Below are 19,714 nucleotides of genomic sequence, written 5' to 3'. Positions count from 1 at the left end.
TCAGTCCACGGTGCCCTGACGCTGGTACTGCTGTGGGCCTGTGGCAGCCCAGGTGCCCCGGCCGGAGACCGTGACTGAGTAAGCTGTGTCTGGGGACAGAGTGAGAAGTAACGGACAGACCAGGGTCTCAATAGCCCCCTGAAAAGGGCACACTCTCAATGGCCTGATTTCGTCCCACCCGTGTCCCACCGCCCCCACAGCGCCAGTGGCTGAAGCCCAGACCTTTTACCTTGGGGTCCAGGATTCAAACCTTGGTACTTCCTAGAAGGTCATTGCCGCCATCTCTCTAGCTGTCTGGTTTTTATGGCATTTTTAAAAAGGGGTTTAAAAGAAATTTGTGTCTAAGTTTTTACCCAGCTTTACTGCAGAGGCAGTGGGGCCTCTGCTTCGAGGTTGGTGGTCCTGCTTTATGTGGAATGAAACCTGCTTTTGCACAGTGCCCCTAGGTCAGGAGTCTCTGGCCAGCCATGCCTGCACTCCTTGTAGGGAATGTTCAGTGGACACCCACTGGGAACGATGAGATTGATGTAGCTTGCCCTGGCTGTCTTTCCCACAGCACACATGTGCTCAGCCAGCATTGTCATATCGGGAGCCCTATGCAGGTCCTCTGTCTGAGCTATGAACAGTGTCACACCATAGCCGGAACTAAGTCAGGAGAGCCACTGGCGGCCAGAGCTCCAGCCATGAGTGGGGTGTTCTCTGAGAGCTCAGGAAGCTCCTCCTACCTGCCCCAGCTCTGGCCTCCTTCACGGGAAGCCGTGTCTTGTGAGCCTCTGCCTCCCCTCCACACTGCCTTTCTATGAAACCTCTCTTTTGTAAAGACTCTGACCATGGCTTTACAGCCCACTCGGGATCCAGATGATCTTGTGTTGAGGTCTCTGCCCCATGACAGCTGCAGAGGTCTGTTTTCCACAGAAGGGCCCACCTCTAGACCTGGGCATATCACTTCAGGGGACCCAGTGTAACTCAGCTATTCGGAGTCAGCCCTGTCAGTGGTCAGCTGGTCTGGACCTGCTCTCTGGTCTGCTGACAGACTTAACTAGCCATTACTCCTTGTGGCTCTGTGCAGATTCGGGACCCGAAGACCCTGCTTCCCATGCCAGGGGTGATGGTCGGTGACATGGGGAAGAAGCTGGGGCAGAACGGCCTGGATAACGGGTGAGTGTCACTGAACAGCTGTTCCAGCAAAGCAGAGGCCAGGCTGACCTTGAGTTCTTGGACCTAAGTCTTTAGTAGACCGAACTACTAAGCTTTTTGCCTGCACTGACCTCAGGCCACCAGCAGAGGACGCCAGAGCTCCAGAGCTGAGTGGCTGCTCTGCCTCAACTCCAGGAGCAGCACCATAAGTTAGTGAACTTTTAGACTGAGGACCGTTTCTGAGTTAACTTTTGTCGTTCTGAAGCCTGCCATGACTATTTAGGGATCCAGAGCGGAGTCAGCTGCATGGATCACTTTCAACTAAACATTCTAATAATAAGGATCTTTCCCCGGGGCCTCTGAGCCCAACCGAAACATGCCCACGGTACTTTGCATGATGAGGCAGGGCCTTTGGGCCTTTGGGCCTTTGGGCCTTCCTCCTTGACAAGGCTGAGAGGGATCCCCAGAATGAGGATCTGCACGGGGGAGGGGGGGAAGGGGAGGATCGACTGCTGGAGGAGGCCTCCAGGAAAGGAAGTTGCAGCAGGAGACTAGGGTGGAAGTTATTGCAACACACACACCCTCTACACCCCTTCAACACGCCTGCCACATTCAATCCACATGCCTCAAGGTGTATACATGCTCGTGTCATCCACACTGCTTCCACACCACATGCCTCACGTCATACAGATATCCCATGTCACTGTCCTGTAAATCATTTACACACACACACACACACACACACACACCCCGAAGCCCCCCCCATTCATCTACCCCTCCAAACAGATATTCCTACTTGAACCTCTGCATGCTCTATGTTACACACATATCCCATACCACACATGTGTGCACATGCCTTGTGTTACACACTTCCCTGTGTCACACTTTGCTGTACACACATCCCCGATCCCTGGAGACCATAATCACAGTGTGCCTGCCCAGTAGCTCACCAGCTGGACCCATCTGACTTTTCTGTGGATATAAAAGTGACCCAAAGATGATGTGCGAGACTTAAGCTAGAGCAGAAACTTCCGAAGCGCGAGCGTGCTCAGACTCATTTTTTTGCCACTCCTTGGTGGCAAAAAAGGGTGAGGATTTTCCACTCCTTAAAAAGCGTGCCTTCCGTCGACAACATTGTACTTGAAAAGCATTCCTTGGCTTTCAAGGAAACAGTTGGAGCACCTCGGGTTTGGCGCCCTGGCTGGGTTTCCTTAAAAATGGGGCATTGTGTGCAGGCTGGGCGCGGGCCAGGCCACCGTCAGACTCAGTGTGCGGTCAGCTGGGTGCGCTGTGTTAGATTCGGCCATCCCAAGGCTCTTGTTAGGCCTGCCCTGTGGGTACTGGGAAGGGCTGCCGTGTCTTCCCAGGAAACGGTCTTTGGGGGATGGCTCTGTCACCTTGACAGATTCCATCCTATGCCATCACCTCTGTTCCTGGTCACTAAGTGCTTGGGAGGGACCAGGTGCTGGGGACTTGTACGAAAAATACAACAGCTCCAAGAATCTGCGGGCGGGAAAATGACTCGCTGAGAAACAGGGACAACTGAGTGCTTGCTCTGAATAGGCTACCCTGGAGAGGGGTCTGCCTCCAGATCCTTGCAGGACGGGCAGAAAAATCACTTCACACCCACCTGGTGGTCCTGAGTAGGGTGCTCTCCCCCACTGTTTAACGAGCAACTCTGGTGGAGCGAGGCTGCTGCCAGCCAGAGACTGCAGGTCAGATGCAGGCGAGGAGCAGCAGGCAGGCTGTCCAGCTGAGAGCACAGGCGGTCACTGTCAACTGACAAGGCTCTCTGTGTTTGCAGAGCATCTTAGCCACCAGCCACACTGCCATCCGAACCATTGAGACTCTCAGTGATGGACTTTACAGTTGACATAGATACGTAGCCTTGTACAGCTTCTTCCTTAATCTATTACAAAACGTCTTGGATTGTCAGTGCCTGGTGTCCATAGTAACTAGACCGTTTCCCTTGCTGCTCAGGGGAAGAGACTGGGCTACAGGCTACTTGAATTCACTCAGCATTTTATTTATATGTTTGCTTGTTTATTTTTATTTTTATTTTTTGTTTTGTTTTTTCAAGACAGGGTTTTATTGTGTAGCCCTGGCTGTTCTGGAACTCACACTAGACCAAGTTGGCCTCAGACTTAGAGAGATCCACTGCCTCCGAGTGCTGGGATTAAAGGTGTGCACCACCACTGCCAACTTGACTTAGCATTTGAAACCACCATCAGCTGTCTGTAGCTCTCTGTACTGGGACTCAGAGGTGTCAAGCTTTAGAACCAGCTCCTGTCCTCCTGTCATTGGTGTGTGACCCTTGCTGTGTACAGGCAGGTGGTGGGCCTGGAGCTTCTTTTTGCTAATGACCTGAGAGCACATCTGCCCTGGGAAGCAAAGGGGTGAGCGGTGATGGTTCACAGATGGCCCATCACATGCCCATTGTTTTGGGGGGCGATGTTACCTTCAGCTGCTCTTGGGGAGAGGGAGAAAGCCCAGGAGTCGTGTGACAGGCTCCTGGAGGACTTACATGATGGAAGGCCACCTTTCCTCCTGCACAGATTCGCCATGTTCAACAAAGTTCGGATTCCTCGCCAGAACCTGCTGGACCGTACTGGGAATGTCACCTCTGAGGGCACTTACAACACACCCTTTAAGGTACCAGTGGCATTTGCAAACAGAACTTCCCACATGTCTGCTCCTGTGGTGTTGAAGACCACCCCAGGAGCAGCTGGCCCTGGGATTGCCACACAGATCTCTTGGTTGGCTTTGGTGCCCTCCGTGGAGAAGGGACTTAGCCACAGTGTTGGTGGGCAAGGGTGGCCTGGGTCTGGCAACATTTTCTGCCTGTGCCTGGATATCCATGACTGCGTGGGTGGGGGCTGCTCTCCCACAGCATACAGAGGAAAACTGTCTTACCTACGATTGCCGTGATGAGACACCATAGTCAAGGTGATGTGGTTTCGAAAGGTCAGAGTCTGAGGTGGCAGAGAAGAGGCATGGCTGCAGGAACAGCGGGAAGCTCACACCTTGACTCACAAGACAAAGAGGCTTGCTGGGAATGGCAAGGTGTTTCGAAACCCCAAAGCCTCCCGGTGACACTTCCTGTAGCAAGGCCACCCTTCCCAAACAGTTCCACTGACAGTATTCAAACATAGGCACCAGTGGGGGCCATTTTCATTCATAGCACCACAGGAGGGTCACGTGGGAAGCTGTGTACAGATGGGGAGCCAGGCGTGCAGGTAACTGGGAGTGTTGAGGCTGTAGGCTGTAGGCGGAGATGAGCCAGGGGGCAGCCTGCAGCCCTAGGGAGTGGTGAGCACGCAGACTCTTGGCTGACCCTGAGAACAGGCCCCCAGAAGGGACTTGTCAGGAAGGACACTCCCCAGACAATCCTTACCCTTTGCCTTATGGGAAAACAAGAATGAGTCCAGCAGAGGTCCTTAAGAGGAATTAGCCCCGTGAGCAGAGAAGCCATAGGGATGTGGTAATGTGAAGACAGCCAATTAAAATTTACCATGATGTGAAAGGCTTGAAAGGAAGGATTCAGCAGGAAGGCCCTGGAGTGTCCTGCTATGGCTGCAGGGATTCAGAGAAATGACAACCAAATGTCTCCAGCTAGAGAAAGAAAGACTGATATAAAGGATCACTGTTGTTCGAAAGAGGAAAAGCTATCTACTGATGCAAGGGGAAAATAAGATCATTAGAGGATTCAGAAATCATTCTTCTTCTTCTTCTTCTTCTTCTTCTTCTTCTTCTTCTTCTTCTTCTTCTTCTTCTTCTTCTTCTTCTTCTTCTTCTTTTTCTGTTTTGGTTTTTTGGAGTTGGTTTTTTCGAGACAGGGTTTCTCTGTATAGCCCTGGCTGTCCTGGAACTCATGCTGTAGACCAGGCTAGCCTCGAACTCAGAAATCCACCTGCCTCTGCCTCCCAGAGTTCTGGGATTACAGGCGTGCGCCACCACCGCCCGGCTAGAAATCGTTCTTCTGATACAGGTGTGTAACCACCATTATTACCTCAATGCCTTGATGCCACTGAATTTGAACATTTTTAACACCAACAAAGCTGTCCTCTCTACGTGAGAGTGCGACAGATGTCCCGTCTGGAAGACTGCCATGCACACAACACCCTATTTTGGAGGCAGGACCTAAACAGTATCTGCAGAGCAGCAGCAGGGGCCAGGGAGCAAAGATACCAGGCTGTCCCAGAGCACCACAGAGGGGCCTGAGCCCACCTTCTGTCAAACATAGTGAAGGGCCAGATAGATGTGGAGTTGACACTGAAGGCTAGAACACAGTCCCTGGGAGCTCAGCAGCTGGCGACCAGCAGAGCGCCTAGTGGAAGCCGAGCGAGCCCCATGCTGGACCACGCTTGCATCTGGTGCCCATCTAGGAAAAGGCAGGGCACAGCGCCCCCAGGTGGCCAAAGAGCCACAGTGCTTATCTACTCAAAGCTCTCTCCTTGGGCAGCTGAAGCCCTTTTTTCTCAGTTCATCTGGGTGTACACATTCTTCTTTGGGACGTTCTCTGAGTCCACACACCATCTGACTGATGCACAACACCCATTTTTCTTCCCCAAATACCCAGGATGTCCGGCAGCGTTTGGGAGCATCATTGGGCAGCTTGTCCTCAGGACGCATCTCCATCATTAGCATGTCTGTGGTCAACCTGAAGCTGGCCGTGTCCATAGCCATCCGGTTCTCGGCCACACGGTGTCAGTTTGGACCCACGGATAAGGAAGAGATTCCCGTCCTTGAATATCCACTGCAGGTACTGGCCGTCTGCATAGTTTTCTGCTTTCTGCTCTTCTTGGCCCCTGGGAGTTGGTGAGAGATCTCAGGGACTGCCCCGAGAACAGGACAGTGGGCAGGAGTTCACCTGCCAGGCACCAGGGCCTCAGGGTGGTTTTTAATTAAAAAGGCATCTGTATGCTCAAATGGAGGCACGTGGGGGAGGAGAGCCAGGACTCTGGTGGCAGGGCCAGGCCTGCTGAGTGTGCAGATGAGGTCCCCTTGCTTTGGCAGAGAGACGTTTCTAGAGCAGGCTTTGCTCCAGACTTTAACTTGTCTGTCCCATCCCTAAGAAATGGCCCTGAGGCAATCAGCTTTTCCTGGTTAGGAAGTGAAAATTGAAACGTAGTATCTCACCGTGCCTGGGTGGCCCATGTGCCCTGTTATCATCCTTGTTCCTCGGGGTGACAACATAATGGCTGCTCTGAGTGTCCAGGGGAGCCCAGTGGTTAAGGAGCTGCCACCCAGGTTCCTGCTGGTGCTGCCACTGCCTAAGGGGCTGTGATGGCACATGGTAACACCTGACAGCCATGGTGGTGGCTTATTGGGTCCCTTCCAGGCTACACCCACATCCTCCAGTCCATTTGTCTCTTCGTTCTTTGTCCAGCCAGCAGTGGGTGTGTGCCGTGTGTGTCAGGTGCTGGTGTGTGAGTCCCCCCACCCCAGGGCGATTGATCGCCTTTCACAGGAAATACGGTGCCAGGGCTGAAGAGATGGCTTGGTGGTTTAAAGCACTTGGTGCCCTTCCAGATGACCTGGTTTGAGTCTCAGCACCTACACGGGGTGCTTCACAAACATCTGTAACTTCAGCTCCTGGAGAATCTGACACCTTCTTGTGACCTCGTTGAGTTGCAGGCACACAGGAAATGCATATATGTAATACATGCAGGCAAAGCATTCATACACATTAAATAAATTAGCATTTAAAAATAGCACCTGTCTCAGACCGCATTGGCACCAGGTATCCTTCATTCCTAAGGAAGTCGACTCCAGGTTCCCGTGGTCGGGGCAAGCCTGGCTCTCTCTGTGCCAGCTCCTCTGGGTATCTGTTGTGTGTCTTGTTTCCCCCAGCAATGGCGCCTACTTCCATACCTGGCAGCTGCCTATGCATTGGATCACTTTGCTAAGACAATCTTCTTGGACCTGATGGAGCTGCAGCGCTCCCGGCTCAGGGGAGACCACAGTGACAGGCAGGTGAGGCATCTGTTTTGCTGTTGCCAGGGTTGAGCGACTCTGTTTCAGCACTGAGGCCAAACAAAAGCCGCTCGCTGTGGGAACGGAGCCTGTGTGAATTCCTTCAGCTGTCCACCAGCTTAGGGCTGGGCTTGCCCAGTGTCTTGCAGTTTGGGCTGTGTCTCCCCCCGCCCTGATCTGGGGGATGTGCTGGCAGAGCAGAACTGCCAGCTTCTTTTGAGAGCGTGATGGTGTCCACACCCCACACTGCCTCCCTCAGAGGATGCCTCCGCTCTTCTTGTCTTTTCATAAACAACCCCACAGAGGTCTGAACCTTCTCTCTGAGCTGACAGCCCAGGAGCCTTGTGCCAGAAGTGAGCCTGCAGCTCTGCTAGGTCAGCCGGTCAGCTGCTCTGCACAAGGGCGGCCATTGCTGGCTCCTCCGGTAGCCTACGGGTGGGTGTTTGACCCCTCCCTGTGCTACGCCCCCGCCCCCGCCTCCAAGTGAAAATCAGATGTCAATCAAAAGACGTGGTTAGTGCTGCAGGCAGGGACTACGTGCTCTGTCCTAAACCTCCTGTCAGATGAGCTGCGTTGGGATTCCCAGAGCAGATCTGGAACGAGAGCTGGAGCATCGCAGAAGTTGGCACGGATCCCTTGAGAGGAACAGGCTATTGAGGGGCGCTGCTGAGGCGAAGGGGCCAAACATGCTTCCCCCAGTGAGTCCATGACCTGCCTGTTGACAACATGGTTCTCCTGTTTCTCTTCTTTCTGAAAACCTGTGGTGAAACCCAGCCAGGCACAATGACAGCTGAAACTGTCCTTAGTTGAGACGGATACTGGGTGGCTAAATAGATCATTTTGGGTAGCGGCCATTGTACCCAATGAAGCAGAGAAGAGGATGCATACGAAACAGATGTGAGCCTCAGAAAGAAGGCCCAGGGGTGCCATGGCACCAAGCCATCACTAAACATCTGCATGGCCATGGTCCTCAGAGGGCGGCACTGGCTCCCGTGTTGTACCAGTCTGTGCCCCTGCTGACCTCTCTGCAGAAAGTCATGTTCACTACATACCCACGAACGTGGTAGGAGCCAAGTCTAATAGGCGTTCTCCAGCAGTCTGCCTGCGGTGGATGGGCTGCTACATCCAGATGTGTTTCCCACAGAGCCGAGATCGATTATTTTCATGCGGTGAAGCTGTGCAATGGCGCACATCCATCTTGGCTCTGTTCTCCTGTGCTTCCCAGCCCCTTTCATCACAGCTGCCCCTCCTTTCTTTGACACTAGTGCTGAGGCTGGGGCCTGGCTTGCAGTGCCGGTTGGTCTTTGCTGCTTCTTACTGGGTTCTCCCCCACAGGCAGAACTCGGACGTGAGATCCACGCACTGGCATCGGCTGGCAAGCCTCTAGCGTCCTGGACATCCCAGCGGGGAATTCAGGAGTGCCGTGAGGCGTGTGGGGGACACGGCTATCTGTCCAGTAAGTTTGGGTTAGTTTGGGGGAGTTTCTCATCCTCGGTCTTCCCATGGGCTACTGGGCCAGGGGCCCACAAAGTGCAGCCTATTTTTCCGATAAAGTTTTCCTGGGACACAGCCAGACCCACCCAGGCACACACTTCCTCCAGCTATAGCCACTTAGGCATGCACCTAGTACATGGCTGTGAGTACATGGCCAGGTCAGCGCCTGGTGTGGTCTCCATGGTAACTGGGCAGGTAGGTCGAATTATATGCACAGCATATAGGTTCTTCCAAGAGAGTCAGTGCATGTGAATGGTTATAGGGCCTGGCCTGTAGCACTATATAGATAGTACACATCGTAAATGATTAGTAATAACTGGCCGCCCCATGAGGGCCTCTGCTGCTGCAGACCGCGCAGACCGCGCAGAACCACCGACCCCTTAGTGGCCAAAGAGAAGACTCAGGATCCTATGGAGCAGTGGGTGTTCTGGATTCGGTGCCCCAGTAGCCTGGCCCAGCCACTCGGCATGTGTTGGCCTGGCCTCCACTACTGCCACGCTGTCTCTTACAGGCCCTGGCTCGCCATGGCTGTATCTGAGTTATTTGTTTGCATGTTTTCATCCTGTCTGCAGTGTTCTTGGTAGAGCTTTTATCTGTTGTTATAACTCATAGAACGGCATAGGCAGTGTAGCTTTGTTCAGGTTTTAAATAGAATAAGGACATTACATCTTGGAGTACTGTGGACACGCACGTGACCGACCCACAGCTCACAGCCTGCCAGGAAGGATGCGGAGATGGTCCACAGCAGTGTAGAGAACCACACCAAGGTTCAAGGTCAGCTCTCTGCTTCGACATCAGGCCCATGCCAGCTCTTTGTCTAGTGGGTTAGCTAGAGCATGAAGGGGCTGGGCTGGCTCCTCCATCCGCCTCAGAGAGAATGTTTTCTGTCAGAAGAGGAAGGCTGAGAGGCTGCTTCTGGACAGTTCACCTCAGGCAGGCCCTAGGCAAAGCGCAGCTGGTGAAGAGAACGCAGGCGCCAGCCGCTCACGTAGCAGGAGAGTCGTGTCAACATGACAGACATCCCAGAGTTAGAAATTGCCTTTTAAAGGCTTCATTTAGCTATAGGAGAGTAGCCCCATGTCCTGTCTCTGGAGTGGTCCCCACACTTGGCAGGCTGTGTGGCTGTGTATGTGTGTGTGTGTGTGTGTGTGTGAGAGAGAGAGAGAGAGAGAGAGAGAGAGAGAGAGAGAGAGAGAGAGACTGCTGTTAATACCAACAGGAAGGTGACAATCCTCACTGCCACCAATTCTGTGCTGAATGTTTCTGTCACCGCACAGCCTTCCTGGAGGCTCCTAATCTTCCCTAAGGATGCAACAGAGCACAGCTGGCAAATGTGGACCACAGGGGAGCAGGGAGGGGACAGAGTACTTCCTGCCCCCTGCTGGGCGGGGCTATGGGAGGGGCACCTCTCAGAGCATCTCCAGTGACACCCTGGTGGTTTTTCCAGTGAATCGTCTGGGTGACCTCCGAAACGACAACGATCCAAACTGTACCTATGAAGGTGACAACAACGTCCTGCTGCAGCAGACCAGCAACTACCTGCTCAGCTTCTTGGATCATCCTTTCCAAGGTGGGCACCTCCGCGGGAGGCTGAGTTCAGCGGGGCGCAGGACTCTCTCAGGCTCTGGGGGTTCCAAGCTTGTGGTCAGACATGGTCGCACAGTCCCATAATCTAAGCCCAGAGCCAAGGTGAGAACACCTCAAGTCAGAGGGCTGTGAAGCAAGGCACTGTCTTGCCAGGCAGCGGTGGCAAATCTTTAATCCCAGCACTTGGCAGAGGCAGGAAAACCTGTCTTGAAGCCCCCCCCCCCAAAACCCCGCAATAAAGACACCATCTCAAAAATAAGATGTGGGTCATCTGCAGGGTGAATAAAGGTCATCACTTGGTGGCAGGGACACTTCCTAGGTGCAGGCCAGCCAAGTAGGGACGCCTAGCCAGAGAAGGAGGAGCCAGCAGGCCAGGCTCTGTGGGTGGGGACTTTTTGTCTTTCTCTAAAGTCACAGAAGCGTATTCCTTAGACGGAGCTCACTTCACGAGCCCTCTCAAGACAGTGGACTTTCTGGAAGCCTATCCTGGGATCTTGGGCCAGAAGTTCACGGGCTCCAGCAAGGCTGACTGGCTGGACTCAGCAGGTACTGAATTCTCCCCTCCACTGCCCGGTGCCTATCCACAGGGTTGGGGACTGAAGCGCATAGGCTGGGGTGACAGTTCACAGGGATGGCTGCTTTTCTGGCTTGCAGTATTTCCTTGGTTTTGTTGCCATACATTAATCTTGGGGAGGTCTATGGGGCGCCCGCCTGTCCTGTGGCCCACAACTTGATTCTCTGGGAGGGGCCTGGGAAGCAGTGACCCACCCACATGACCCAAGAGTGAGTGGGTGCCTCTCCAGCCTCCGCGCTGGCCTCCAGAAGTTGAGGGTTTTTGACATGCTGAGGATGACATTTAAGGTTCATGGATGAACACTGGGCAGCCCTGGCTCCTGTCCTGGGCTGTCTGGGTTCTGAGAGTAGCAGACACCACCGTTTCACAGAGCAGAAGAAGTCGTCCAGTGTCAAGTTGTTCCTGCCTCTCCCTGACCCTGGGGGCTCCAGGCACCCTCCATTTGTGACTGTAACACACCACCCTCTGCCTCTGTTGTCTCAGGATGTCCTCTTTGTCTTTGAATAAGGACCCTTGTCATAGGAGTTGGGGCCTGCCCCATCCCAGAGTGATCTCACTTTGTTAGCGGCAACTTCTTCCTACCTGCATAGGCCCTCTTCAAAAGACCAGTCATAAATTCCAGGGTTCTGAACCTGGTAGATATTTGGGGACCATCTGTCCACACCGCACCTGGAAGGACCCTGAGGAGGGTGTACCACCCAATACCCAGCCCTGCCTCACCTGCTCCTTGGAGCACCTATGGCTGATGTCACAGTAACCTGCCTCTCCGCTGCAGCTCTCCATCATACATGGTTTTGTAGTCACGTCCTGCGTGACCATGGCTGAGCCACTAGACCTCTCTGAGCCTGCGAGGTGCACTTGCCCTTCTTTTTAACGGGCTTCTCAATTGAGCCGTGAGGATATCACAGCCCAAGAGTCCGTGGCATCATTTCCATGGGAAGAGGCTGTGTGACACCAGAGGTCCAAACCACTTGTGCCAGACCCCTGTTTTCTCCCCAGGAGCTCTGAGCCATGACCAGCTGCCTAGCAGAGGTCCCCTTGCTCCTTGTCCCTGAAACCAGCAAGTCCTTTGGGCCTAGGCCTCTTCCCCCTGGATGTGGGATACGGAGAGCATGGACTCCACCATATGTCTGGTCAGAACCTAGTTCCCATCCAAGGCTGTGTCCTTGCTCATCAGTGTCCTGCATCCTGAGCCGTGTGGGAAGCCTGCTCAGGTAAGGCAGGGAGGATGCGCAGGCAAGGTGCCAGCAGCCCATGCCTGGCCCCGCCCTCTCTGTAACTGGCTGTCTGCTGCTAGTGAGAGCTGTCGGGAGCAGCATGCCAGACTGTGACATGCCAGGGCAAGTGCCAACCTATAGCCCCCTAGCTGACCAGTCAGACTGAGGTGGGAATCCAGGTGGTACCTGTCCTTTCTGTCCCCGAAAGAGTAGCCACTGTGTCTTAGCTGGTTCCGAGTGGCTCTGTGATCTGCTGTCCCAAAGCTGTGATGACAGTGTGGAAATGCTGTCAATCACACGCACCCCGTCAGCTCCACCTGGTGAAGGGCCTCAGGCAGCTCCCCTCTGTGACTGGGTTCCCCCATCTGCAAAACCACCCCATCCTCTGCTGTCCTTGCGAAGACCACCAGGGCACACCTGGCCAGTGGTGCTGTCTGCCCAGGGCTACGTATGTGGCAATAGGTACTCTCAGTTGTTTCCTGTGTCTCCCCCAAGCCCTCCTGGCAGCCTACCACTGGCTTGTGTGTTACCTGCTCCAAGAGAGTCATCGGAGATACTGTCAAGAGAAAAAGTCCAGAGGCAGTGACTTCGAAGCAAGGAACAACAGCCAGGTATGTCTGTTTCAGTTTATATCTGCCCTGTTTGCCCCGGTGTCTGTTTGGAAAAGTCAGTGCCTTGGCAGGCCCTGCCCTTGCAACATAGAGGGTAAGCACCAGCCTTGGTGCCTGTGGAGAGAAGACGGGTGCTGTATTCACTGTACCAAGCGGTGGCTGCTGGGAATCAGAACAGCGCTGCTGGAGTGGGGTGTTGGTTGTAAGAGCATGGGCCCACTGTAGGGGCTTTCCATGGGGCAGCACCTCCCACGGCCCACTCCTCCCTCCTTCTCACCCCTCCGCTCAGCCGTCCTCAGTCGCCATCTTTAGTGTGCCTTGGTAGGAATGGCCCCATAGTAGGTCCTATCTCTGCCCTCCTGGCTGGGCATCTCCCATTCTCAGAAGCTGCGTGTGCTCAGACTCATGGTCCAGCAGCACCTGTGTGGATCTCAATTCCTCTGTGGGTTTAAAAGTTCTATTGAGGCAGTGCACAGGGGGCAGGGAATGATGTCCTGGCAGTCACCGGGGAGCAGCCAGTTTGGGTATCAGAGAAGGCCACCGAAAGCGTCTTAGGGAGGTGATCTGTCGGTGGCTAGTGGGAATCCTGCAGGACCTGTGGCTATTTGCCAGTCTTAACAGACTGTACGAGAACGGGGGGATTTGCACGTCAGAAACCCTTAAGAACAGTGAAGTGTTAGCCCTGTCCAGTAGAGCCTGTACTCCGTCATCCCCAGCTACAGAAGAGGACAGGCCCTGCGCCCTGGAACCACTCACAGTGCTGTTGTGATGGGCTGGGCCTGGGGCCAAGGGAAGTGGGCTGTCTTGGAGTGTGTAAATGCTGTAGTCTCCCTTCACAGGGCTTTTAGCTTCCCTTGGAGATCCTTTCTGTGGGTGCCATCCTGTGTCCCCAGGCTGCTTAGCCTCACAGTACTGACCTAGAATTAGCACCCCAACATGGACCTTAGTCTCCAGTTCCCACACACACACACACACACACACACACACACACACACACACACACACACACACACGCTCCTAGGAGACCCAGCTATAGAGGTGTTTGATTGGCTGCCTCCAGCACAGCAGGCTTCTGTCCCTCCCGCTGCAGGTGTACCACTGCCAGCCCCTGGCCCTGGCCTTTATGGAGCTCACGGTGCTGCAGCGGTTCCACGAGCACACACGCAGCTCCAGCGTGCCTCCATCTCTGCGCACCGTGCTTGGGCGGCTCAGCACACTCTACGGCCTGTGGTGCCTGAGCCAGCACATGGCCCTGCTCTACCGAGGTGAGGCTGCTGCTCGGACCTCTGTCTGAGAAAGTCGTGACCAGGTACCTTTCTCTTTGGTGAGAAATCATCCTAAGCGTAGTTCCTGCTGTCCACACATCCCCAGACGCACAGACCACTGTTGAGATTCTACAGGAAGGCTCCTGTGAGCTCAGTCCTTTACTCTGTCCCTTGGTAGCTTCAGAGACCTACATGTCCCACACACCATAGCCCTGTGACCTTTCTAGGCCACCAGCCCCCCTCACATCTACCTGGAGTGCTTCCGAGCACCGGTGTGGTCTGATGCTGACACCTGCCTACCTGTGTATCTCTGTTCGCCCTGTGGTCAGAGTCCACTCAGCCCCAAGCCTCAGGGCCTTGCCTCTCTCCTGGTACCTTAGCCAGGCCTGACACATGCCCAGGGGAGCCTCAGAGCTGGTCCAGAGCCAGTATGTTTCTTCCCAGACATCACAGTAGGCTGGTCAGTGCTGTGATACCCTGACATCTCTGTTCAAAAGGCTTCACGGGGCTAAGTGGAAAGGACGTTTCTGATGTCCTGTGGCCACAGGGCTGAGGAGCGTGTGACAAGGCTGTGCTTGCAGGTGGCTACATTTCTGGGGAACAAACAGGAAGAGCGATGGAGGACGCCATCCTGACGCTGTGTGTGCAGGTGAGTCACGTCACCTCTGTCGGCAATCCGCTCTGTCCATGCCGTGCAGCCTCTCCCATCACCCTGAGGCTGTCCGCCCAAGCTCTGCCATCACCCGAACATTATTAAACTTCAGTGTGCTTGGCAGGAGTTATTTGAAGGAAAAAAAAACTGTATGCATTTCAAGAAAGCCCTTGGGCGTCTCTACAGCAGATTGCTCTGTGGGGCTCAATATTAGTCTGTGTGAGGAAGCAGGAGCCACGGAACCCCACCCCAGCTGCAAGTGTGATAGCTTTTGCAGGAGCTCAGGAGCACTTTCTGCCCCTGTGGCTTCTGGACTTCCTTTCTGGCTTCGGAAAAGCAGTCGGCAGTTTGGCCACAGGCTGGGGATGAGCCTTAGGGGACATGCTAACAGGCTGCACTCGTCACCTCTGCCAGCTTCCCAGCCTGGCTGCAACAGCAATTGCTAGCTGTCCATGGCGACATGTGTCTATGGCGACACAGTAGAAGTATGCAAACACACACCCAGGGAATCCACAACCCAGACCAGTGAGGCGGCGAGGCCGCAGTGCACTCCATGCCTGCTCAGGTTTCCAGCGCTCTGTAGCAACGGCCGCAGGGCTCTGTTACTCTGCGGTTGCCCTGGAGACTGTAAGGCATCGCCAAGTGGATGGACTTTGTTTCCCAACAGCTGAAAGACGATGCGGTGGCCTTGGTGGACGTGATCGCCCCTTCCGACTTTGTTCTGGGCTCCCCAATTGGCAAAGCTGATGGTGAGGTAAGGGGAGCATCCCCTGTGGCCACTGAGGCTTGGCTGGAGTCTATGTGGGCCCTAAGGTAGTACAGTCTCGGGTACCTTCCTGGAAATTGTCATACTTGGGGAGCTTTCTGGGGCTAAGAGAAATCAGGTGGTGACACAGCTCTTTGTCACCCTAGCTCTGTGTCTTGGGTACCATTCCTGACCAACCTGTACCCCATGGAACAGGGAAGTTGCACTGCTGTCCTGGAGTGACATACAGTTCCTCTGCAGGGACTGAAGTCCCAGCCCCCCTCACCCTCCTTGCCTACTCTCCACACGGGCCCTACAGCTCAGTCACAGACATGGTGTCAAAGCCATAAATTTGACATAACAGCTACCATTAGCTACCATGGCCCTGGTCTTTCTGGTAAGACACAGTCCTTCTGCTTGGTTACTCTCCTCTGTCCTGCCCTCCTGTCAACCCCAGTTGACTATCTTTTGACCATGCCAACTGTGGGGCCATTGCTCCTCTGTGCTTGCCTGTACAGCCCCACAACCCTTGTTTAGCTTCCTGGTATCCACTTGCTGCCAAAGTCTCGAATGGTTTGTTCAGAAGTAGTTAGTGGGCTTAGGCCTGTCCATTGCCAACAGCCAGGCACCCAAGATGCAACTGGCCTCTTCTACCCCTGCTGCACCTTCCTGCCCTCTGTAACACCCCACAAGGTGATGCCCATGTAGGGAGATGTTCACAGCCAGGTGTTCCGCAGTGCCTTGCTACCCGTGGGCCTATACCCCCGTTCTTCTGGCAACATGACATTGCAAGGTGTTCCAGCTATGTGCTTGAGGTCTGATGGTTGTAAGCGTAAGAGACGTTTAATCTTACCCACCCGAGGGCCGTAGTGCCCTTCTGTGAGGTGGCGATCAGTGGTGAGGGCATGGAGCCTACTGTCCTCAGAGAGCACTCTGAACTCAGCACTTTATAAGCCTGTGAGGGTCCTGTCGGGGGTGTCTGAACCCCCAAGATTGGCACACTCAGACTGCAATACATTGGAGTGGGCATCCAGGGAGCAGATATGAGGCAGAGCAGGGCAGAGAGTTCCCAGATTCACAAGGAGCATGCACAGGCAGGGCAGATAGCCCACAGGATATGTCCCATACTGTTTTAAAGATCAGAGCCTGAGGTGCAGAGAAGCCCGCTGTGTAGTCCATGCACAGCAGAGTCAGCTGTGGACAGAGATCTGGGTCCTGTGTAGGACTGATGGACAAGGAACTCTGAGCATGACGAGAACACTGAGGCATAAGGCTTGTCTCACGTGCCCCCCTACCCCCGCCCCCAAGCAATTCGGCCTCTCAGGCATTTTTGCAAGCAGAAGCTTCATTGTAGGACCACCACATGCAGGGGTCTGTTGCCTGCAAATGGAACTGGAACACAGGCCTCTGGTCAAGAACTGCCAGAGGTGGGGAGGAGCTGTCCCTGGATGGAGAGGGACTTCCGTTTCTCAGTGCTGCAGCTCAGTCCATGGTGGCCTCGAGGTACTGCCTGGCAGGGTGACCGCACACAGGGCTCTTCCGAGACCCTCCCCACAGACACGGCTTCCAGAGAGCAAGCTCAGCAGGGGATCTGAGCTAGCTCTGATCGTTCAGCACTGTGGACCATGGCCAAGTTCACACCACGTGGGCGAGCAGTCCAGGTCTGCTGTGCAGGAGGGGGCAGCTTCACGGCATGGGGCCGTCTGAGCCGGCTGCTCTGTTGTGGCTCTGCCCTACTGCCTCTGCCCAAGGCGTCCATGTCAGTAGCAGGTGTAGGATCTGGTCAGGTGTGATCTGGACCTGCCTCCCAGATAGCATCCATTCTGTCTTCCACGGAGGAGTTGAGACTAGGAACAGCTAAGACCTCAGTGGGGCCATCATGGACCCAAGCCTCTGCCCCTGCCCCAGCCTCCTGCTCTTCAGCCACACCTGGCTTATGCATCGTGAGCTGTTGGGTAGCTGGGGACAGGGCTCGGAGAAGACGGAACATGGCCTGGCAAATGTGGGAGGTGAGGGTGGAGGTGGGGGAAGGGTGCAGACATGGGAGTAGATGCCATGGAGTATCCCAGAAGGGGATGGTTCCCATCACGATTGCTTTTATGACACTTTATAATCAAATTTGCTTAATTACTTCCCATGGAAAAATAAAAGGCTCATATAAATTAAACGTACATCATCATAACATTTCCTAAAAAGTGACAGTGGAGAATTTCCTGTCCTCAGAACAAAAGGACATCACACTGACCACTTGTCCTCTGAGGGCTCTGCTAGTCCCTGCCCTTCACCTCTATGTGGTGTGGTGTGTCTCCCACAGCTCTATAAAAACCTGTGGGCAGCTGTCCTGCAGCAGAGAGGGGTGCTGGAGCGTGCCGCCTGGTGGCCCGAGTTCACTGCCAACAAATCTGTGGCCGACAGGCTGAAGTCCCAGCTGTAGACACAGTTGGAGGGGCAGTTACAGCAGGAGCAGCTAATCCAGAGGCCTGGACCCAGACACAGCGCTCCAAGAGACACCCAGATGCCCATGCTGAAAACTACTTACACCAAACCTTCTCCTTGACCCTGGTCAGCCTGTCGTACCGATGCTCAAATGGAGTATTTGCAAGGGGTTTGCACAGTGTGTCTCCTCAAGGGCCTTGGAATTTAACAAAGGACTTTGTTATGCTCTCCTGGGGCTCAGATAGGAAGGTAAAGTCAGGGCTCACAATGAAAGCCTTCTGGTGAACTTTGGGATCCGTGGAAGATTTTCGAGACACTCTCTTCTCTCTGCTGCTGTCTGATTCTTTAGCCCTGCTGTGGGGTGGCCATACTTCTCTTTACCTGCCATTTACCGCTCTCGATCATGGACCATCAGAATGATGTAATTTGAAGATTTTTATGGGAAAAAATGTTTTATTAACTCTTAACTCCTTTGGTGGCACCAGAAGTTTCCACTAAGGAAAGTGCTTCCACAGAAGACGTGCATGGTGGTGGGGGCGTCCAGTCTACTCACCACAGATGCCCCCATTATGTCAGTGACTGCTTGGCAGTGGTTTCAGTCCTTTGATTTCTAAAACAGAAGAAATGCCCAGTGCCATCTGTTCCCACCAAGTGTCCCTCAGCAAATTCACACACAGTGTGACCCTGCTACACTGACCATAGCCAGACCCTTGTCTAAAAGGCACATGTTGTCATCCCTTCCTGCCATGGGGGGGGGGGGGTGCCACACCATTAGTGTTTCTGATGGGCTGGTCTGAGCCCCAGGTGCTCACTGAGCCCAAGAGCCCCTCTCTTCACCACCTGCTCTTGGTCAGCCAACACCCCCCCTCTGGCTCAGCCCCCTCCCAGAGTCCCACGCCAGCTGAATGGGAGCCTGCCAGCTGGAGTCTCTGTGGACCATGAGGGCCACGTGTTCACAGATGACGCCCTCCACCTGAATCTACGGCTTTTCCCAACAATGAGGACTAAGTCTTTGGTCCCCTTGGGTCCTCCCAGCTCTTGGGGTCTGTACCCCCCTCCCATCCTGCCATGCAATGGTCACCTCAGCCATCTCTTCACCTGACCATACTTTTTTGTGTGGGAGGTTGGTTACTGCACTGTCTGATTGGAGACTGACCAGTATGTCACAAGAAGTGTCCACGGTCAGTAGAATGCTACATTAAGTTAAGTCACATGGTCCCCAGGGTCAGGCAGTCTGACTGCAGCATGCCCCCTGGTGGCAGAGGTGCCAACAGATTTCAAATTATAGTAAAATGGATCATTAGCTCTAGCTTCTGAGGGGAGGGAGAGTCAGTTTTCTTTTAACAGAAGCCACTGGTAGGTTGACCTTGCTCCATTGCATGCTCACACATGCAAGAGCACATGTGTGGCACAGAGTGGACTTGATGGCTTTTTTTTGTCTTGTAATGTGTACACATGTATGTTTTCATACCTACCAATTGAGTATGTATGTCTTGGTCTCTGGGGTACGGACTGGCTCTCTGGACAACCAGATTTGGATGGGTGTCCTGTTAGCATGCAGATATCACATGACTTCCAGGATGAATCGAGTATCCTGCCCCCGTGCATGTACACTCCCCCCGTCCATCCTGAGGGTGAGGCGGGTGGCATGTGGGGGCCTGTGGGCAGAGGCCACCTTATTGAGACAAACTTGTAAAGGTCCCACAAAAATGAAACATTTGTAAACAGCAGAAAAGACTTGAATAATTGCAATAAAGTGTTGAACTTGAAGCCCTGCTCTCTCCTCTCGTGTCTCTGCCTGCGATCCGGTACCCAATGTTGGATAACAACAGAGCTCAGAGAAGAAAACCAAGTTCTGGCGACCTCACAATTCTGGGAGTAACTGCCACCTTCTTCTCGTCTACTGGGTCACGAGACACAGAGCTGTTCACTGTCTTATGTTTTTGGTTCCTGACAGGTTCCCTCCACCCAGGAGAAGTTGGAGCAGAGGGAGCAACCTGTGCCGTGTGGTGCTCCCTCC

The 19,714-nt window shown here is 54.0% G+C and overlaps 1 protein-coding gene across 2 annotated transcripts in view; it reads left to right on the top strand.

The window, feature by feature from the left end:
* Acox3 (acyl-CoA oxidase 3, pristanoyl) overlaps positions 1-19,464 on the top strand; it is a 29,873-nt gene extending 10,409 nt beyond the window's left edge. For both annotated transcript variants that reach the window (XM_052198490.1, XM_052198489.1), the window contains 12 exons: positions 1,070-1,158; positions 3,693-3,789; positions 5,717-5,899; positions 6,991-7,113; positions 8,449-8,569; positions 10,055-10,177; positions 10,627-10,740; positions 12,481-12,596; positions 13,687-13,861; positions 14,443-14,510; positions 15,181-15,267; positions 17,573-19,464. In XM_052198490.1, the coding sequence (XP_052054450.1) occupies positions 1,070-1,158; positions 3,693-3,789; positions 5,717-5,899; positions 6,991-7,113; positions 8,449-8,569; positions 10,055-10,177; positions 10,627-10,740; positions 12,481-12,596; positions 13,687-13,861; positions 14,443-14,510; positions 15,181-15,267; positions 17,573-17,692 (1,416 nt within the window). In that variant the 3' untranslated portion in view covers positions 17,693-19,464. The remainder of the gene's footprint in view (positions 1-1,069; positions 1,159-3,692; positions 3,790-5,716; positions 5,900-6,990; positions 7,114-8,448; positions 8,570-10,054; positions 10,178-10,626; positions 10,741-12,480; positions 12,597-13,686; positions 13,862-14,442; positions 14,511-15,180; positions 15,268-17,572) is intronic.
* The last annotated feature ends 250 nt before the right edge of the window (positions 19,465-19,714 follow it).

The sequence above is a fragment of the Apodemus sylvaticus genome, chromosome 11, assembly GCF_947179515.1.
Source record: "Apodemus sylvaticus chromosome 11, mApoSyl1.1, whole genome shotgun sequence".
NCBI lineage: Eukaryota > Metazoa > Chordata > Mammalia > Rodentia > Muridae > Apodemus > Apodemus sylvaticus.
The sequence above is the reverse complement of the archived record's forward strand: the minus strand, read 5'-3'. Positions and strand labels throughout refer to the sequence as shown.